The sequence below is a fragment of the Harpia harpyja genome, chromosome 6 (assembly GCF_026419915.1).
Source record: "Harpia harpyja isolate bHarHar1 chromosome 6, bHarHar1 primary haplotype, whole genome shotgun sequence".
Classification (NCBI taxonomy): domain Eukaryota; kingdom Metazoa; phylum Chordata; class Aves; order Accipitriformes; family Accipitridae; genus Harpia; species Harpia harpyja.
The window spans coordinates 45,632,660-45,655,630 of NC_068945.1; the positions used below are offsets into that span (position 1 = coordinate 45,632,660).

Sequence of the window (22,971 nt, forward strand, 5' to 3'; positions counted from 1 at the left end):
GAGAGACTGCACTAGAGATCCTTCTAGCTAATACTGCCTATACAGTCTTTCCACATGCCAAATGTATGTCCTTGTTGAATGCAGACTTCATGTTTGTTTATTTTTATGTTGATAACTTCTTTTCCTTGAGTTTCCAATTTAATTGCACAGTACATTTGTCTTTGGTAGCAATTCTGGATTCCAGCAATGGAAAAAAAGTTGCATTTCATTAAGAACAATACTGTCAGCAGCTGATTTACGAGCTCATTAGCTGATAAACAGCTTCCTAAATATTGCTTGTCTGTTTCTAAAACTGTCCAACAGCTGAAGGATGTAAGTGATTAAGTCTTCTCCTACTACTTTGATTTTTGTTTTTTAATTTATTTATTTTACAAATTTCTGAGAACAGGCTATTTGAGGAAACATCCAGCTTGCAAAACCAGCCAGTGTTGCTTGCAGTGATGCGCAGGGTTGTCTCTTATCTTAGCCATCTAGGTCCATTCCCACCAGAATATTATGTTACTAACATTTTTTTGTTCTGTCTTAATAAGATGCAGCAGCAGCATGAACCCCAGCCACTTTCCCCCCCACCAAGAAACTTTCATTGAGTTTTTATACTCTGTCCTAATGTTCAGACATGTTATAGATTTCCTGTTCGTTCACGTGCTTGTGCAGCAGCCCTCAGTGGGGATTTTGCTGGTTACCCTACAAGTCACTACACCACAAAAGACACGACATGGATATGTTTACATGTTATTCAAGAAATGTGAAATTGTGCATGTATGACCTCACATTTTCCAAAAATAAAGTATTCTGTCTCCAAGGAAATGCAATCAGCTTTTCTTATTTGCTCATCTGCACAGAAAAATAGCTGATCTTCCATGTTTCAGTCTAAATGAATATCAGTTCAGTCGTTTCCTTTTGCCCTTGTATCCTCTGAGATTTAGCTTCCCAAGAGTAAGGTATTCACATACTTGTCCAGCAAGAAACTTAACTTACATGGTTAACACCATGTTTAAAATGAAAGTTTGCCCTACTAAAAACTGCTACATGTAAAGTAACACTTCAATTCTTTTCCTTGCACAGGATGAACTGTAGATTACTAGCCTTGCAGAACATCTGTGTATCTTCTTTATCAGTGACGGGGGGCAAGGGGAAGCTAAGTTCACCAGACCTAATAGTCTACATTTCTAGTGTGAGAGGGGAAGGGCTGTAAACAATGCAAACTGTTCCAAATTTACCAGACATTCTATCTCCTGTCATTTTTTATTTCACAATTGTTTCAATCTTTTACTATGCTCTTCCCCCAAATATCACATCATTTTTAGTATATACTTAATATTTCTCTCTAGAGGCACAGAGAAAGCTTTTCTTCTTCCTACATGCCTAAAAAGCAAACTTTCTTGAAGACAGAAAACATTACTAACAAACTTTTTCAGGTACTTTTTAGGTGCTTCAGAACTACTCTTTGTTATTGCTAGTTATGGACCGTTCCAGGCTTGGTATTCCACTTGAGGCAGACACAGCACATGTGATGGAGATGCACAGGATTCAGCACAGGAATTCTAAAACTACTTCATCATTTCATATACTTCAGTATTAAGGCCCGCACTCCAGTTTTACATGCTTGATGAACTAATACTTTTTGTTGTATAGAATGATGGATCTTAATACTCTTTGAAAGTTGATGTTGGGTTTTTACATTATTAGCTGTAATATTAAAATTGCATACAGTGGGATAAGTCATTTCTCTGCTATACAAAGGAATTAAACTTTTTCATCTGTCCATTTTTGACATTTTTTTAATTCTATGTGTATATTGATGACATGGGAAAGAAAAATTCAGTTGAATTTTCAACATTACATGAAAAAAGCAGATGCTGGTTTCCCTGAAGAAAAGGCATTGTTTAAGAGAGAAACAATTTTTGTTTGTTTTAAACCATTTAACAATTGAAATATTTATTCTGTAACATTATCCATTGTCTTAAACTAAAGCCACTTCAAGTGCATAGCACAAGTGTGGCACCTTATAACCAATAAATACACACTGGAAATGTTTTGATTCTGTTATTATTGAGAGAGAGACCAGCATTTCCTGTTATGCACATTTGCAGCATTGGACCTGAACTATGATGCTGTCACCAGGTATGCTTAAGTAACTGTATTTGTGGTTTCCTCTTGAAGTCAGTTGAGCTCTATATGGATCAGGGCTGCATCTCTATAGACCACACTTCATGCATAATCTCAGTAAACATGAGCTAGCTGCTTGAGTAAAATGCAGAAATTTGTAAAAATTTGCCATGACCATCAGGAAAAGTTTTTGTTTATTCACTAAATGCCTTCAGTGAAAAAACACAACTTGTTTCTGAAATTCTATGAATGAGTTCCTGATAACAACAGTGTTTCATTATTACGTTCAAAAGTATACTTAGGTATTTAATGTACAGGAATTCATTTAAAGTTACATTTGTGGGGGAGATTCAACTTCTGTGTGGGCCCAAATGCAACTACTGCTGCGACAGGAAAATGCATCATATAGCTGTATTCTAACTCCTCATTATCAAAGAGACAAAGAATAATTTAATTCTTTAACATCAAATGTTAAAGTTACCAAGGAAGGACTAATAACAAAAAAGTATCAAGACATAGATATTCTAGTAATTTAAACTGTCAACGAGTTTTCTGTGAAATATGTGATTACCTCTAATGTGAAGGAGAGGACCACATCGGACTTCGACAGCTGAACCTCATTTTCATCTCCTATGTCCAAGAATGCAGAATTCTGTGATCGCTTTAACTTCTGCAGTTTAAATTCTGGCCCACCTTTAGACACTGGAAGACTTTCCAAATTTGCCATCAGCAAATTCACCGAAGAGCGCAACTCTTCTATGTACATGTTCTCCATTTCTCTTGTTACGAATTTTGGGAATTTTCTTTCCTTGGAAGATATATTTTAGAAGTTAGGGAGGAAAAAAAAAAAAAATCATGCCACATTAGATGTCATGTTAATTTACTGATTTGCTCTCAGTTAAGAGATATTTGATTTAAAAAAAAAGTCTTAATTCCAGTGTCTATCTATTTTTGTATCTTCAAAACTGTAATGGGGAGGCTAATCCCATCCCATAAATATAGTTAATTTTGACAAGAAGAAATGTAATTTGAATTCAGAATTCCATCATATTCCTCAAATATAGCAGACAAAACATCTCTTTCAACACATTAAAAAAATAAAGGGGCATTTGTAAAAACAGATCATTTTGCTCTCCCCAATCATTTAACCATAAACCCAGGTTGAATATGTACACATCAGATATTTCCAATACACGTTTCAAGCGCATCAAATGACAATATACCTTTAATGTTACCTTCCAGTAGCTTATAAATTGACAAAATGAATGGTCCACTAATAATTTTGTTACTTCATCCATTTCCCATGCTACCAAAAATAACTCAATCACATTCATGCTTCTAACATGAAGCCTACATGAACTACAGCCATGACATGAAATTCCTATCATTGTTTATTTCTGTTTTTAATAACAGGCCATTCATTTTGAAACTAATGCCAAATTGTTACACATAGGATTATTTTAAACATGTTAGAACTTAAAAATCCCTTTTTTCCTCTGTAGGAGTTAGACAGTAGTGTATAAATATTGTGATTATAACAGAGGGAACATATAAACATGTATAATGCATATATGAACGCGTACAGAGCCAATTTTATGCACAGTTTCTCCTGATATTAGATACAGGGCAGCTTGGGAGAATACGTCACTCAAGATTAAACAAAAATGTAAATTATTCTAAAATTTATGTGCCATGGTTTAAGCCCAGCCAGCAACAAAGCACCATGAAGCTGCTCGCTCACTCTTCCGCCCCCCAGCCTCGTGGGATGAGGAGGAGAAAATATAATAACGAAAAGCTCGTGGGTCGAGACAAGGACAGGGAGGGATCATTCACCAAAAACCAGACTCAGCTTGGGAAAAAACAAAATCAATTTAACTAACCTCCGATCAAATCGGAGTAGGATAATGAGAAGCAAACCCAAACCTTAGAAGACCTTCCCCCCAGCCCTCCCTCCTTCCCGCCTCAGCCCCACTCCCGGTTCTCTCTCCCTCCTCCCCCTGGCGGCGCAGGGGAACAGGGGATGGGGGCTGGGGTCGGTTCCTCACACCTTGTCTCTGCCGCTCCTTCCTCCTCGGGGGGAGGACTCCTCACCCGGCCCCTGCTCCACCGTGGGGTCCCTCCCGCGGGAGACAGTCCTCCACGAACTGCTCCAAGGCGAGTCCCTCCCGCGGGCTGCAGGTGGGCACCTGCTCCCCCGCTCCCCTCCGTGGGCTGGGGGGGGACAGCCTGCCGCCTCACCGCGGGCTGCGGGGGCATCAGCCTCCTCCCCCGCTCCTCCTCCCCTCCTTCCTCACTGACCTGGTGTCTGCAGAGGGGTTCCTCTCACATCCCAATCCCCCACTCACTGCAGGTTCCCCCTCTTAACTCTGTTCTCCCACAGGTGTTACCGCCATCACTGACAGGCTCGGCCTGGGCCAGAGGCGGGTCCCACTCGGAGCCGGGGAAGCTTCTGGCAGCTTCTCACAGGAGCCGGCCCTGTGGGCCCTGCCCCGCTACCAAAAAAAACCACCACACAAACCCGAAACAGTATGTTTTATGTATAAATGAGAAACAAACACTGTTCCCTATGTATTGTCTACAAAGGTAGGCACCTTGCTTCTAAACCAGACAATTTTTCTCCTTAGCTGTTATAAGGAGTATCATAAAATGTTTGACATTAAAACCTTTACAGCTGATTCTGTTTCAATCACGAAGACCAAGCAAGTTGACTGTGACCCAAAACACCTGCAGCAAGTCCAGTGTTCTGGCTCATTACAGAGCCAGTATATTACAGATTGAAACAGAAAAAAAAAAAGTTATTTATAGTAAGAAACTAAAAACAGGGTAAGGTTCAGGGTGCTCTAGCAAAAAAACCCCCACTTTAGAGTGTTTTTCAAACTGTACCTTATCCTGTGAGGATCATTCAAATAACAATATGCCAACAGAGAAGACAGACTGTAATTATGTTTTTAAAAGATCTTTCCTCTTGTTAAGAGGCTTATTCCACCCCAATGTAAAAATTGAGGAAACTTTTTACAATGCCTTTTGCTGTATATTTCTTATGACTATAATCTTCCATGATTTAAGACAGCACGATCAGAATATATGGAGGCCTTTATTTCTGTAAAAGCTGAATGTTTGTAGCCACTTCTCTCCTTCACAAAAAAAGGGTGAGGATCCTCCATAAAGACTCTTGAGGGCTACCAATTTCACCCCCCCACCCCCCCTCAACTTTTATTTGCTTTTTTAAGATGGTGGATTTGTAAAAAATTGCTATAGCACATAATATTTAAAATAATTTAGAGACACAACAAGAATAGTGGAGTTTTCCCACTATTTTTTTTAGTGCACATGCACAGGAATGTAATGACATTGATTTGAAAAGCCCAGATCGTCTGAAGAACACATCCCCCAGCACAGCACTGGAATTTTGGGAACTCTGATTGCAACATACTGGAATATAACCTGAAACAAAGACCCTGGGGACAGACATGACACTGACCAGGCTGATGTACACACTAGCCTTTAGGTCTGCCTTCTGAGAGTGCTAAAATGGATTTTCAGGGTGCATTTCTCAAGGAGAAAAGACACTGGGTAGTCTCTTCATAGGATCACATAAAAGTTTACCTTAGAAAAGCATAGCAACAGTTACGATAGGTGGAAAAGCCCATTAGGTCATTCATACTTTGCCTTCAACTACTTTAAAAGATGGGCAAATACATGCACAAATTCCCCACTGATTTTATTCTGTCATAGATGAACATATTTCTAAGGTTCTTGCTTCCATTAAATAGGCTAAATTATCGTTTCTGCTAAAATAAACTTCTCATATATAATGAACAACTTGTAAAATCAGCAAGTAATGTATTATAGGAACCATGAATGACACCTCAAGAACAACCAAAAAAGCTATATGCAGAGATTTCTCTTTAGCTGTGCTCATCTTTTGAGACTGCAGTTTAATAATTCTCATACAGGCAGGTAATCACTGAAAACCTTTTTCTTTACCAACAAAGATGCTAGAATACATAATCTAGTATCAAAAAGCTTTTTACCTTGCTTTTGAGCTCTGAGAATGAAGTTCATATTTTGCAGCAATTGATTGCTTAGGCTTAAATGACCTTAATAATTCTCACAGCTGCTAGAATTAGGACTAGCTCTCAAAGTCCACCACAAAAAAAGCTGCATTTTAAGTAGTGTAAAAAGATGTATGAAAACTCTGATTTGTGATTTGGATGTACCATGTAGGACATGGAGTTCCTTATTCTGTGCAAAATTGTGCAGTTGACGCTGTGGCAATCATGAGAATTTTCAAGTAATGGTTTGGGTAAAAAATGGATAAATAAATATTTCTTTAAAAAAATCTACAGCTGTGCACTGTATACACATTAGAAACAGAATGAACAAGATTTACACAGTTTAAATAGTGCTTATAATTTTCACTTGCTTTAAAATGAATTTGAAACTGTTATGGACATAATTTTGCATTTTAGGAGGATTACACCTCCAAGTTGTTATTTATGAACTTCATAGACCTAAATGATAATTTTTTCCTTTTAAAGAAACAAGCAAATCTTAACTGCTTTACAGTTAATATCATATTAATATAATATACTTTTTTCTGCACACACAGTATAACATATATGCTTCCAATGTTTCGTAACTTTTGGAGCTAAAGGCAAGAAGGCAACAGAGCAAACATAGGATTGTTGGACAACTTGGGTTATAAGCGCAGGCTTCACAGAAGGTTGAAGAGACTTGAGATTGCCTTTCTGTGACAAAGGAGTCTTTCCCCCACATATACTAAGATATGGCTGGGGACAATACCAATCCCACCTGTGATATTTAATATAGAAGGGCATAATCCTGTCCACTGAAATAAAATGCAAGCTATAGGAGAGAAAAATAGGCTTGGCTTTCTAAAATTTACAAAAAGAATTTATAATTTACCCAATCATCACTAATTTGACCTACAAGACTCATTCATAGTTTCTTACTTGCAATACTAATATAACCATTATGAAGTTGGACTTAGTCTATAAATGTAAGCTATATTATATATACATTTAAAAAGTATATCACATATAACCTGTAGTAAGAAACAAACATTATGGTTATACCCTAAGCAGGGCATAATGCACTTGTGTATATAAAAGATGATTAATTTTAGTTCCAAAATACATAATCCCAAATGTTCAAATAATACACCCTTTGTTTCACCACTGGACTTGCTGATGAAGAAAATGTAGGATCACACCGCATATGCCTTTCCAAAAACAAATTTTGCTTTCTTCCTACCCCTGTTGACACAGATACGCCAGAGAAGAAAGAAATGCATGTCAGACTGTTTTCAAATGATCATCTACTTAATTTTAGAATCAGAAACTGGAAACACACGCTACCTATCATCCCACTCAATCTCAGAGGAAGATATGGTTTTGGTCATGAAAGCAACCGCTTACCCTTGCCATTTGTTCTGCCAATTGCAGTCGTCCATCTAGTTCACGTCTGATCTGGGCTGCTTGCTCATCTCCATTATCCAACTTGGATAGAGAACAAAAATAAAGTTAACTGTGAGAAACAGTATATTTTAACTTTATAGCAAGTAATGTAGTTAAAAACAAAATAGAAATTAATTGCATCCTTTTTGTCTTAAAATCAGTGAAACACTAAGAAAATACATGGCTTTGAGTATTATCAAGGTGAAAGAAATGTAATGGCCACCAGTTACCCATGGCAGTCAGGGTCTCTGAAGGGTAGCCAGCATTCCCTTGAGTTTTTAATACTCAGGCTAAACAGAAGAAGTATTATTTCCTTATGAAAATAGCAGCTGAAAACATTTTTCCATGAAGAAGAAAACTGGACTGACAAGACTGCCTTAGAAAATGTTTGCAAGGAAATCTGCTATTTGGTGCGATGAGTTCCTGTATAGGAATATATAGGTATAGGAAAAGAAAACTCTATGGCTATGCCTTCTAAGTATGGTATTATTTCACTCACATAGCTCTTTTCCCCAAACATTGACCAACTGCTCACATCAAGGCATATCCAATTTTTGAGCTTCCAATATTTTCATACCTAGGGAATAGTCATGACTAAACATCTGACTTCCATCAGGGAGGTAAAGGGGAAGGACATGTATCTTCACCTCAATGGAACAGCCGGTCCTCAACAGAAAGGAGACTCCCCAACTAATTTTTCATCTGTTCACTTGTTAAGGTCGGTGGGGAGGAGTGTAGGTGAAGTGGGGCTTCACCTCAACACACTGACCTGCACAGCTGGTTAAGAGGAGGAAGAATGATGCATCCAGAAAAGATCAGGCACAACTTGCCTTCTTACCTGAATAAATGCCAAGCAAGGACAAAGACGGAGTCCCAAAGGAGGGCGCTCTCTGTCCCTAGGGCTAATCACAGACACGATGCAACATGCTGATATGACCCTAGTGCATTTAGTATGCGGCTAAGGTTTAAGGACACCTGAATTGCTCTTCACTAAAAAAACCCTTAAATTGATTAGGGATGTAAACTGGCAAAAATTGGTCCTCTAATTAAATGAGATCTTCAGCTAAAGAACACTTAATTAGTTTGGTAAATGATTTGTTACATTAAACTGTGTTTTTTAAGTAAGATTGCTATTCAGTGCATCAGGCCAAATACATAACACATCTCCTTTGCAATGCTCCTCAGCTAAATCTGTTAGATCTTATTGAACCAAAGCACGCACGAAAAGTAGGCATTTTTTAATTTCAAAATCCAATTTTAAAAAAGGAATAATTAAAAATACACTATCCAGTGCTTACAGGTCAATTACAGCATAATGCTTAGTGCAAATCTGACCACATTTAGCAACAGGATGAAAAGTTTTCCACTGCTTGTACCGAAGTGATGACAGAACATGCAATCTGTCACCTGTGCAATCTGGCGTCTCACAAGATCCTTGCAGAAACTGATCCAAACTACCAGAAAGCAAGAGAACAAAACCTGATGGTGTCCCCAAAAGAGGCTCAAGATTAAACTACAGAGTAGAAGATGGATCATGTTCCAGACTGGAAGGGTCCTCCTGCTAAATGTGTCTGTAAATCTGCTCCTCGTTTGACTGTGAGCATAAATGGCAAGAGCGTTCTTGATGAAAGCAAATATTTTAGATTTTCACAATACAATTACAGTATTTCAAATAAATTCCCGAATTTGTATTCTTCCATTTCTTAACGGAGTAAGAGACTGCTTATTGAACTTGTCACCATGAATATGTCTAACTTCAATTTTCCTTTGTATTATAACCACATAATTTTTGCAATTATTTTTGTTTAATCAGTATGAAAGTCAGTCTAATATGAAAAACAATTTTGTTTCCCTTTTTGGCCTAAAAGAAGGTCAACATTATTTTAATAATATATCCCAGGACAGGCAATTGCTTGAAGAATACATGCTTGAAGGTAATTTTGATGACTGAATTTTGATTTCTGCAAAAAGGAGGGTATGGGACAGCAGAACGAAACTAAAACTTTTTCCTGTGTCAAGGCACAACTTAAATGACTGCCTCTATTATTAACTCATTTGAAGAGGCAAAAGCTTTTGTTTAAAGACTGATAGTCAGTTATTTTTCCATTTAAAAAAACACATGAAATGATCATTTAAGTTAATGAAGGTGTAACCTGGTTTTGTAAATCTTAGAATTTTTTCCTTAACTATGCATTGCTATGCATTATCTGTTCGTACTTGAGTATTTAAAAATGTGCCGATTTCCCTATTTATTTTTAAACTTCAGTCCTCTTCCTGAAATACTTACATATTTTAATGGTTTTGTTAATGGATGTATGTAATGATGTTTTCTAAAGTATGGAAAGAAGCTGAAGAGGTGAAACACCAAAGAATGCTGCTTTACTTATAAAAAAGAGCCAAGGTAAGAATGACTGGTAGGTCATTCACAGCTGTCCTAGTAAGAAGTAAAGTTGTTGATATTAGTATTTTTGCAGTATGCAAAATGAAGTGACAATGAGAAAAACAGTAACTTTGATATCACGTTCCATGCAAGGTCATTCTACTTGTTTTTATTCTAAATTCAACAAAATGCATGAAAAACAACTTTGCAAGCAAAGCAGTCAGTGATTATGAATGTGTAATCAATCATACTTTATAAATCTACTGAATCTGAAGTGACAACAACAGTAAGGCTGAGTAGATCCTGAAAATGCAAGTGGTTTTTGGAATTTTTGAGTTGTGTCCACTTTTTTTACATAGGGAAGTTACTTGATACAACCCACTGCATGGGTGGGAAGCGGTTACAAGGGTTAACATTAAGTGTACCCTTTTCCTTAATTCCTTATTCGTGGATCAAACCCATACCCAAGACCATCTGTGGAATACACAGTTATGATAACCATTGCAGTAATTTTCAAACTGTTACATAAAAACTAGAAAAGCATATGACACTATGCACAGAAACCAATATAAATGTAACATTGCAGAATAGCAACTCAGATTCTTCTCAGTATTGCAACTGAAATTTGGTTAAAACCCCCCATTAATTGGTAATTACTTAAAATTCAAGCAAAGGAGGGGGGGGTGTTTTTTTTTTTTTAAGAATAATTGGCATTTACATGGCATCACATAATGCTTCCCACCCTTAAATATGAAGGCATGTTTTTTTAAAAAAAAAGTTATAGCCTTAGAGATTATGTTAAAAGAGGGTACATATAAATTCTATTTAATAAAAACATTTCAGCTTTCTGCAGTATTAGTAATTATACACCATAGCTATTTACTGACTGCATGTCTTGTTTTCAGCTGGGATAGAGTTACTTGTCTTCCTAGTAGCTGGTATAGTGCTATGTTTTGGGTTCAGTATGAGAAGAATGTTGATAACACACTGATGTTTTCAGCTGTTGCTAAGCAGTGTTTAGACTACGTCAAGGATTTTTCAGCTTCTCATGCTCAGCCAGCAAGAAGGCTGGAGGGGCACAAGAAATTGGGAGGCGACGCAGCCAGGACAGCTGACACAAACTGGCCAAAGGAGTATTCCATACCATGTGATGTCATGCCCAGTATATAAACTGGGCAGAGTGGGGCTGGAGGGATCGGTGCTCGGGAACTAACGAGGCATCGGTTGGCGGGTGGTGAGCAATTGCATTGTGCATCACTTGTTTTGTATATTCCAATCCTTTTATTATTATTATTATTGTCATTTTATTATTGTTATTATTATCATTATTAGTTTGTTCCTTTCTGTTTTATTAAACTGTTCTTATCTCAAACCATGAGTTTTACTCTTTTTTTCCCGATTCTCTCCCCCATCCCTCTGGGTGGGGGGGAGTGAGTGAGCGGCTGCGTGGTGCTTAGTTGCTGGCTGGGGTTAAACCACGACACTGCACCAACACTAGAGATGCTCCTCACGTCGCTTAAACGTCACATAACCAATTAGTCAATATTTTAGCAGCAGGGGCCCTCACTACAGAAGACTCTGCAGACAGCAGAGACCTGTTTTTCAGTATAAAATATATTAGAAGTCCTGACCAAACAAACCAATGTTTCCCCTATATCTGGCCCCCAAAACTTGTAAAACCTAGGCAAAGACACTGACTCCCCTTTTAAGGGCTAGTTAATTCAGTAGGAAAAATTCCAACTGAGCAGGAGCATGAATAAGACAGCTGCATCACTTGTGCCCTTTCTTTTTGTAAAGATGATTATTTGGATTTTAAAAGCTTCTTCGGAAAAATCAGTTATGAATGACTACGCTTGGATGAAGGCCCCCAACATAAGAAAGACATGGACCTGCTTGAGCGGGTCCAGAGAAGGGCCACGAAGATGATCAGGGGGCTGGAGCACCTCTCCTATGAAGACAGGCTGAGAGAGCTGGATTGTTCAGCCTGGAGAAGAGAAGGCTCCGGGGACACCTTACAGCAGCCTTCCAGTACCTAAAGGGGCCCTACAAGAAAGTCAGAGAGGGACTTTTTACAAGGGCATGTAGTGATAGGACAAGGGGTAACGGCTTTAAACTGAAAGAGGGTAGATTTAGATTAGATGTCAGGAAGAAGTTCTTCACTGTGAGGGTGGTGAGGCACTCGCACAGGTTGCCCAGAGAGGCTGTGGATGCCCCATCCCTGGAAGTGTCCAAGGTCAGGCTGGATGGGGCTTTGAGCAACCTGGTCTAGTGGAAGATGTCCCTGCCCGTGGCAGGAGACTTGGAACTAGATGATCTGTAAGGTCCCTTCCAACCCAAACCATCCTATGATTCTATGATTCATTCTATGATTCTGTGAATAAGAAGCTACCTTTTCTAAAAAAAAAAAAAAAAAAAAAAAAAAAGTTGTAGCTCATCATCTTTTTTTTTCCCAATGATGTTATATAAAAACAGCTTTCTAAAATAAACCTGCCACCATTAGGCATCAAGCTATTCATTCGGAAATGTTTTTATTCATTAGTGCTTGAATTTGCCTTTATTTTTTCTCACTCTGAAAAGGGCAATCATTTTTATTACAAACTTCTTTATTAGTAGAGATGGAGCGGGAACATCCTCAATATGCAAGTTGCCCAACAGTTCTTATGAGAGGATGTTTTAAGTTGCTTATATGTAAGTGTCAACTTCTAAAAGACAGACTTAAGTTTTCTACTCCAAATTTCTGCTTTAAGAATTTCAACCAAAATACTCCATTCCTTCTGAAGAGTTCAGGGAAGACAATACACTGCTTTATCCATAATAAGAAAAATGGTGACCATCTTGTCAAAGAGCTCTAGCACCATCTTGCTTTGAAGTAAGGATCTGAAATTTAGCAGGGCCCCATCTGTGAAAATCAGCTCAACTCTGGCCAAATTATGAACCTTCGAAAAATCAACTTTGCAGCAGTCAGGCTACAAACAGCCACTACCAGAGACTAAATCAGATTCAGCATTTAGACTCATCTTCAGGTCGTGCTGCTCTCTGTCTTGAGTATGCATGGAGTCTACGCTCCTCAGATTATTTGCTCATTTAAGAAAGACTGTAAGCTTATCAGAGTTAAAAATCACTGTTCGGATCAACAGCATGATATCTTGCTTGACAAACTGTTTAATTCGTGTGCCTAAACAGCACAGAACAGAAATACATCTGAATGAATGAATGTTTCCATATTTTAACAGGTTGGAAACGACTGTATACTTTGTGATTCATACTTAAATAATAACTTTAAATACTTTAAATAATAACTTTAAAAAAATTACTTAGAAGATTGTAACATATGTGTGTATTTTGGTGCAAAAGAAAAATGGTACACTGGCAAAAAAATCTGGTTAATGTGCAAGAGCAACTTAAGGTAAAAAAGGTACTAATGCTGCCAAGAGGTACTGCACTAAAGCCCATGGCACTTATTTGCATTCCTCTACATAGAAAGTAACTCAGATACCCTATGCCTAAGAAACAAGACCAGTTTGAGTATGGACAAGTACTGACCTGCTGCAAGTTACTGTTCTTGATAGGAGAAGGGGTAATGGCTTTAAACTGAAAGAGGGTAGATTTAGATTAGATGTAAGGCCATCTAAGATGTAAGATTAGATGTAAGGATTCTTGACTGTGAGGGTGGTGAGGCACTGGAACAGGTTGCCCAGGGAAGCTGTGGATGCCCCATCCCTGGAAGTGTCCAAGGCCAGGTTGGACGGCAGGATGAGCAACCTGGTCTAGCAGAAGGTGTCCCTGCCCATGGCAGGGGGGTTGGAACTAGATGATCTGTAAGGTCCCTTCCAACCCAAACCATTCTATAATTCTATGATTCTTTACATTCACAAGTGACCAAACTAACTGGTAGTTCCTCTAAGTGACTATTTTATTAATGTTCAGTTAGCTTCTCCTGCAGCTTTCTAATTCACAGTAACATCAATGTGAAATTACATTTACGTGCCCACAGCGATATAAATTTATCTACATTTGTCCTGGTTTCAGCTGGGATAGAGTTAACTGTCTTCCTAGTAGCTGGTACAGTGCTATGTTTTGAGTTCAGAGCGAAGAATGTTGATAACACTGATGTTTTCAGTTGCTGCTCAGTAGTGTTTAGGCTAATGTCAAGGATTTTTTCAGCTTCTCACGCCCAGCCAGTGAGAAAGCTGGAGGGGCACAAGAAGTTGGCACAGGACACAGCCAGGGCACCTGACCCAAACTGGCCAACGGTGTATTCCATACCATGTGACGTCCCATCCAGTATAGGAACGGGGGAGTGGGGGGCAGGGATTCGCCGCTCGGGGACTGGCTGGGTGTCGGTCGGCGGGTGGTGAGCAATTGCACTGCGCATCATTTGTACATTCCAATCCTTTCATTATTGCTGTTGTCATTTTATTAGTGTTATCATTATCATTATTAGTTTCTTCTTTTCTGTTCTATTAAACCGTTCTTATCTCAACCCACAGGTTTTGCTTCTTTTCCCGATTTTCTCCCCCATCCCACTGGGTGGGGGGGAGTGAGTGAGTGGCTGCGTGGTGTTTAGTTGCTGGCTGGGGTTAAACCACGACAACATTTAATGACTAAATTGACAGTACACATATTTCAGGACTTGCTCTTCTTTCTGCAATAAAAAATTCAAAGTCTTTTCACTCTGTGCGACAGTAACGGTCATTTTTTCTTTATAGCCACTGTTTGCCACATGTAACCAAGTCTGGGGCTTGCTGAGCTGACAGGTTATTTGTGGATGCCCACGTGAGGTAACCTGCAGGGTCCATCCCTGACTACTGTCTGACAGCCAAGGCAAAAACTGTTAACGTACACCAAATGGCATAAAGGGCTTGTATTTAAAGTGTTGTGATAATATAATGCTGAAAGAAATGGATTTCTGGAGGTAACTAATGGCATCCAGCAGCAAGGCTGGAAGAGAAAGCAAAGGGCAGAGAATTCCTAGTGCTCAATTTTGGTTGTCAATCAAGTAAGCAGCAAGCAGGCAGTAGGTGTAGCAGATGCAAATACCAGCATATTTTAGACCATTGTCCTTGCTACTCTTATCTCTGACTCTAAAAAAAGGAGTTTTGCTTCAGACAGACCTGCCGCCTCTAAGACCTGCAGAATTTTTTCCCATTCTTATCTTTAGACAGTCAGAGTTGCTCTAAAGGAACAGACTGGGAAGAGATTAAAGGTGTCTGCAGCGTTAAGGAGCTGCCGTGCGCTGAACACAAACAGCCTGCGGAGCTTCCTGAAGTTTACCAAGCTTGTGAACCAAGATTAGCAGCTAAATATGTAAAAGTAGAAGGATCAACAATTTCCAAGCCAGGCTGAAAACAGAGTGCCCAACTCCAGTCTATGACAGCAGACACTTTTGGACATGAATTCAACAGGACTTAACTTCTGAAGAACAAAATCGTGCCATTAGTAAATTGCTTCCATTTCCTATAGGATGGAAAAAACTGATTGGATTAAAGGGCAGGATGTGTGAAGCTTTCTCAATGGCTTCTACTGGACCTCTTCATAAACCTTCTGCCTCCTATTTCACAGCAAGAAAGACACAGCTGTAAAAGGGAAGAAAATGTAGTCACTCCTCTGTTTCAGAGGAGGCTATGCCATTTAGTTTCAATTTTAAAATCTTTTATCCTCCTTGTGTATAGATTATACAGAGGATTAATTCAGATTCATAAAACAGATTAATAAAACGGTATTTAAAAACTCTCTCATGTACTCTGCACCCTGCAAAGTCCCTATCAGGTATCACGCAAATGGCTATGCTGATGGCTGACCCTGCCTGTGATGGTGAAATCCTGCGGATTTCCCACAGAACTCTGCAAAAGACAAACTTTAAAAACTCAGTTCCTAAATCTTCCTCTTCCCAATTCGCTCCTTTTCCCAGTCAACACACACAACCAACAACAAATTGCTAGTTCTGGCAAATAAACTCGGACATGTGTTTTAGAATATATGCAACACAGAAAGTGAAACGTTAAGAGGAAGGATGCCAGAAAGAGAAAATCTGTTATTGGTTAAACTAAAGGGAGAAAAAAAGCACCTATTTTTGAAATTATTTCTCTTGTGGAATACCAGTATACACATTTTCAGCTAATTCTAAGTCAAAACACAAACTCAGCAACCACTGAAAGCACTTCTACTTTCAATTTGTCTGCAGCAATTAGACTTATAAAAGCTAACAGGTCCAAAGCCCATATGAAGTGTTCAAACAACTTTTCACAATGCACCATCAGGCCTCACAGCCTTTTCGTATCGATTTTGCTCTAGCAGAGCACAACAAGATGGCCTTTCAGACAATTGGCCAAGTTGATCACTCAGTTTGCCTGCAACACAGTGCCAGTAAAAAGCTTAAACATCAGTTTGAATTCATTTGTTTTAATAGAAATTCTTACCGACTGCTATTATTTTTTTTCTCAATTTTTTTTTGGGGGGGGAAGTAGCACATAATTTACAGTAATATAAATATTGAAATTAGGATGGAGGAGGTATAGATGAACAGAGCAAGCAATTAGCATATCACTTTCTCTGTAGCCAATACTGTTAACAACAAGTAATAATGCAGATAAAAAGCAAGGCCAGTCAACATTCAAATACCCTACAGTGACTTCAGTTGGATAAAAAAGTAAAATCCAATCGAATCAATGTTTTCAAAAGCTGTGCCTGAGTATCTTAAGCTGTGCCTGAGTATCTTCAATAAGTCCATAACACCTCACTCAAGATTTTCTTACAAGCTCTGTACAACCCCAGAAGCTCAAAAAATTCATGCATCATCTCAGATGGTGAGAGGTTTTGGTCTCTGAAATATTTTCCTAAATTTCTGGACCTGCTTATGTGTTTTCAATGTTGATTTGTATATGTATGACTGGGTAAGGTGGCAGAAGAGACCATTTATACTAATTGTTTGTACTCATTAATTATACTGATTATGTATTGATATGTAAAAAATGGTTATCATAAAAATATTAAACCCAACCCAAAATCTAAAGTCAAGATTACACTAATTCAATGGAATAAAAAAAAAAATTCAAAGATCTCAAAAACAAAACCGAAAACTGTAAGATTTTAAAATCTTGGACTTTTTTTTTTTTAATCAACCATTGGATGGACACCTTGGCAGTTTCCAAAATAATCAAAGCTGAGACTTTGATACGGCATTTCCTTACATTCAAGCTTTGAAAACATATGAAGCACAGTTTTGAGAGTTTCAGCACCAGCTGAAAAGTCATCTTTCACAATTAGATTTGAGTTTACTCAGGGACTACCAATACCAAAGCCCCCAGGAAAAACTGCAATTAGACTTGAAAATAAACAGGAAAGGAAGCACATACAGTATTCAAGCTGATCACAATATATGTAATGGGAATAGTAAAACATTTGTTTTAAGTCCACTCCACTCAAAACTTCACATAAAATACATGTACATAGGTCAAACTTTCACTGTGCTTAGCCAACAATGTAAGTGCTAAGACATTTGAAGAATTAAATACACACCATGTATTAATGAGAAAATCTCTAGCAAGAAATAGTTTCTTTCACACTGCGATGTGCAGATGTACAATGCAACTTTTTTCAATGACTGTTTCCCTAACAATCTTCTTTCATATTTGACTGCTATTAACCTTTTAGAGAAACTCTAACAAGTTAAATGCCTTTTATTAACAGCTAACTTGATTAAACTCACCAGACAACCTTAGCCAAAATGACGTCCCAAACTGCAGTGAATAATCCAATTTTTCAAAAGAGCTTCAAAGGATTCTTCAAATGCAACATATATCTTCTATTTAATATTATCTTTACTGAAGAAAATCAAAAATGAAATTAAAGGTTCAAAATTTGTCCTCACCCAAATTAAACTACAGTCTTCAATATTTTATTACATATTTTCATCTACTGACTTGAACTGGTATTTTGTGAACAGAACACTTGGAAAAGTAATGCAAATGTCTTTGCACAATAAAGAATGAGTTTCTTGTTTGTCTATTTGGATTTGAACAGACGCCAGCACTCTTTTTTTATATATATATATCTCTTTATATATATGAGCTGAGAAGAGAGTAGGGCTTCCCAAAAAGGATTTTCACTAATTTATATGCATGGTCTTTTCCGCAACACACTGTCATATCATTGCTCTGCATCGATTGCCCAAATGAAACATTTTTTCCATTTTATTTTATATCACTGAACTGAAATTAAAACTGGTCTTCTGCTAACCTAAATTGCAAGAGTTCAGAGATCTGTTTCTCTTCTTGGCCAAATCTTGACATGTGGTATGTAAATAAATACATAAAATTCAATAATGTACACAAATCACTTTTGCCTAGGTATTTGGATGATAACATTTGAGGACAGTGTGCTAAGCTCTCATATTTACAGTGGAAATCACTCTATGTCAGTACTGAGTCTGCTGCTAGTTTTTCCTCTGATTTAATGCAAAGATAAAAGTTGAAGTTTTATTTGGTTCACAGAGGCTGTTAATTATGCAATGTGGGGTTTTGCGAAAAAGATAAACTGACCTAGATACAAATATTTTAAATATTTATTTATGCACAGCAGTCTGTTTAGGCATCAAGGAGAGAAAAATCAGACAGCAAGTGCTTAGACAGCCAGTGATTTGTCTTTAGCTAGGATTTCTTGGATTGTATTTTCATTATAGCAGTTCTCTGTAAGTATTACAGACTCTTTACATAGCCTTGGAATCATTATGTTACTTGGACCTTACTACCAGCAGATTCGGAAAGGGAAAAACCCAATAAAAATAAAATTTATAAAGAAAACTCCAACATTAAAACCCCCAGAATTTTACATTATTCACTACTTAAATGGCATTTCAGTTCATATCAGTTTTGATACACTGTCACAAGCTTGTCCATAAATGCCATGATTCTGGTACTCTTCTGACTTTCTCTGCAGTGAAGAGAATCAAGTAAAGACATATCAATTTTATAAATTGTATAAACACAGATGTATATATACACCAATTGGAATATTGACCAAGAACAGTTTCACTACACTGATGCCCTTTTCTGCAATACTTTCACTTCAAATTCAAATTTCTGCACACAATTCACTTCAAATTGTTTTTTGTAGCAGAGACTCTATTCTATAAAGCTGAGCCCCAAAATTGCAAACCATGCCTCTTCCAATAATGTTTTGGTTTTAGCTGTAGCCCCAGTTGTCTTCATAACTCAGCTACAACTCCTTTGTTACACAAATGGTTGCCTCTATTCAAATAGATACAAAAGCAGGAAATTTAAGTACCGCTTTAGTTGCAGATATCTAATGGCCACTGTGGACAGTGAAAATAGTACACATGTAATCCTTTGCATGATTCTTCCTTGTTTGTTGTCAAAGAGTGGTTCATATCCCACAGCACTCATTCTGACACATGCTTAAAAGTAGTATGGCTGTTGCTTGCTTAAGCACTACATTCATGTGCTTTCCACCAGGTAAACCATCAAGATTTAAATAATAAAACTAAAAGCGATTAAATTAGTTTACCCTATTTGTACCTATATTGCAGTTATAAATTGTTCAAAAAAAAGGTCCAAGAAGAATCTATTTAAGTTCAATGCAAGCCAAGAGCCTTGGCTTTCCTAAGTAAACAATGGGTAGAGATGCATAAAGCCTGCATAAACCAAGACAGATTGCTTTAAAGCTTAAAAGCATTTACAGACAATTGAAAGAAACTGAGGCGAAGACATTGATAGACCATCTAGTTTACAGAAGCCATTCCACTTCTATAATCAGTTCTAGAAGAAGAATTAAAATTATAAATCGTGCTTTATTCTAAATGGCTCACTTTACAAACTACTGGTTTACATCTTTTTTGGCATTTTGACGAATCTCATAAAATTATGCTATTCTTCAAACAATAACATATGTAATTATACATAATTCCTGTTTCATCCCCCAAATTTTCTCTCTGGATTATACAATGATCTTCCATGCAACAGACGTAAGGAACACCCTATTAGATCAGACAAAAAGTCCATACAGCCCAGAATTGTGGGTGTGACAGTGACAGCAGCGGAGGTTATCTAGGTAAAATGCTGAAGCCCGGTTGTTCTCCAAAGTGCATTACTCGAATAGTTGTGGGGCCCAAGAAAGTGTGAGGGATGTTATGAGGTACATCCAGGTCTAGTCCTATTAGCATCAATTTATGGACCTGTTCTCCAGGAACTTGCCCAAAGCCTTTTGAACCTCCTGCTGCTGTCTGCCCTCAGCGCTCCCCACGACAAAATGTTCTGGAAGTTCTCCAAAAGCCAGATAAGGAAGCGTGGCATCCATTTTAAATCTCCTACAAACTCCCTTGAGTGTCCCAGTTTCTAGCGGTGTGACATTTGATGAGTGAAGCTACACATTCACCTTGGCCACTACCTTCGTAACTTTGTAAACTTCAACATACTGCTCTCTGTCAACCTTCTCACCTCCAGTCTGAAGAGCTTCAGCCCGTTCAGTCTCTCCTCAAAAGGCAGCTGTTCCATGATTTTCAATGCCACCCTCTAGTCCTCATTGACCAACCCTGTATCCCCAAGATGGGGAGACCAAAGATGCACACAATACTCAACGTATGGGCATTAGAAAGTTATATACAGCAGGAAAACGATGCTACTGGTGCACACAGAACTAATGATTTCACCACAGGGAACCCAAAGTGTCTTTCTTGAGCTGTAACTCTCCATGCTCAGTTCAGGATCCTGTGGGCATGTGCTAGTTTATTTCTCCTCTGATGTATTACCTTACATTTAGCTACATTAGAGGTCATCTGTCATGCTTTTGCCCATGCAGTTTTGTGAGGTCCTTCTGGACTTCCCTGCAACTGAAGCAACATTAGAGTACCCGTAACAGTTTAGTATCACCTGTAAACTCAGAGATTTCCCTTACATTGCCTTCTCCAGGACATTAGTGAAGATGTTGAATAAAGATGCAACACTTCTCCTAAATACAGTGAATCAGATAGGAACCACACTTAAACTCTCTAGGAACCAACCAAAAGGAAAACAAAAGAAACCTTCCTCCCAAACCTCCTTCTAAAATATCAAGACTGCACCATAAAAACACCACCATCAGGACTTGGATATTTACTATGGAACTTGTCATTCAGAAAAACGTGTCATGGGCTGATGATGAGTCAGCCCACAGGCTGTTTAAGAACAGCACTGTTTTTAAATCAAGAAGTATTAACATTAAACTCCAGAATTAGATGTGATTAGGATCACATTAAGATCCACATTAGTGGCTCAGGAGTGGATTACAGAAGACAAAAAAAATGTTAGCACAAGTCAAAAGTGTCATGACAAGCAATGGAATTTTCTGCCTCTCGTTCTCTTGGCATTTGCAATGATTGCACAGATCAATAGGCAAAATGCAGGTTTTCCCTTCTTACTGGTTGAGACTACAATATTCCACCACCTCTGCTGGACAGGATGAAAACCTGAGGAAAGCATGTTGTGCTGAGACAGAAGGAAGGAGAATAATGGCAGGCTCTTACTATTTACAGATGTAATCACTCTAAATATTATGTCCCACAGATAAAACAAGGACGTGGATGCAAAGCATCATTTTTTATTAACAGGAATGGAAAAATTAAGATCTGTAATATCTCATACTGTAAACATATTTTATCTAACTGTATCTTGGTTTTCACATCCACATATTGGAGTTCAGGGATGCTGTCAAGCCAGACTCTACAGACTCATCACAGTGCTGTCTTCCACACTGTAAAAGTCAAACTCTTCAGTTGTTGCTAACTATGAAAATGCCTTCCACCGCAACTTTGCTACTACAATATTATGAACATCCACACACAAAATAGTTTAACTTTTATTTATTTTCCACTCAAGCCTTTGTCTTCTTATTTGTATGGGTGTTCTTCCTGCAGCTAGGCAGTGCAAAAAGCTCCAGAGCTATGCATAGAGCCTATTTTACCATTTAAGTCAGAAATGTAGGGTCCCTAACTAATCAATGGAGAGACAAAGAAGCCTCCAGAGAGTTATTAAAAGCACTTAAATAGTTATCTACACACCTACCATAAATACTGTGAAGGTCCCAACTGCACTGGTAATCTCTGGTAAGATAATGAAAGAAATGGGTGTTGTTCTCTCTCTCACCTTCCCCCGGAACCCTGCTGAAATAGATATTGACTGTCTCCTTCAATACGAGTTGCTTTCAGGTTCTGTGTAGGGAATACCCTCCCACATCCACCCTAACCAGGAAGCGATGGGCCGTAAATGAGCTATGACTCATGTCCTGATCCTCCTTAGAAAAAGTCTTCCACCCTCCTCCTCTCCCACCCCCTGCACAGAGATTACCATAACCAAGACAACCCAAAGATTAGCATGCAAACCTTGTTGGTATATGCCTATGTATGTCCTAACCGGGCTCACAGTGTTCTACGTTTTCCTGAAGTTATCCTTACTTCAGAAGGAAATCCCCTCTCCTTTTGCTTACCATCCTCGCTCTCCAAAAATATCATACAGAATGTTTTCTTGCCTTATTAATCACTGATTTTCTTTGGAGCGTTGAAACCAAAGGGAATATATGCAATTAGGGCAGTTATGTGTTAATGAGCATTGCATTAAGTAAGCAAAAGCACCTTGAATGTCATGCCAATATTTTTTCCCAAATAATTACATGTGGCTGACTTAACTAGATAGAAAACTTAAAATTCAGGCTGACAACTCACAACTGAAGCACTGATTTATCACAGATTTTCCAAAAAACTATGTATGATGTTGCTTTCAAAATGCACCACGAAAAAAACAAAACAGACCAAAACACTCAGCCACATATAAACAGTTCTTTTTTCAAATAGGCAAGATGTTTCTATTTAGTTGAAAGTCTGCATTTATATTTAAACATATACAATATCTGAGTGTATTAATAATATTTCTTTAAAAACAGCTAATAATTTCTTCAAGAAAAACTATTTAAGAAAATCAGTGGATAGTAAGAAATATTGTTGAAGTTCTTTGT

The 22,971-nt window shown here is 38.0% G+C and overlaps 2 protein-coding genes across 9 annotated transcripts in view; both read right to left on the bottom strand.

Annotated features, from left to right (window-relative positions):
* Window positions 1-22,971, bottom strand: part of AASS (aminoadipate-semialdehyde synthase) — a 512,915-nt gene that overhangs the window by 257,664 nt on the left and 232,280 nt on the right. The window lies entirely within an intron of this gene.
* The window catches only part of CADPS2 (calcium dependent secretion activator 2), a 333,579-nt gene that overhangs the window by 182,080 nt on the left and 128,528 nt on the right, over window positions 1-22,971 (bottom strand). For all 8 annotated transcript variants that reach the window (XM_052790487.1, XM_052790486.1, XM_052790483.1 and 5 more), the window contains exons 4-5: window positions 7,551-7,631; window positions 2,681-2,917 (exon numbers count right to left, since the gene is read on the bottom strand). In XM_052790487.1, the coding sequence (XP_052646447.1) occupies window positions 2,681-2,917; window positions 7,551-7,631 (318 nt within the window). The remainder of the gene's footprint in view (window positions 1-2,680; window positions 2,918-7,550; window positions 7,632-22,971) is intronic.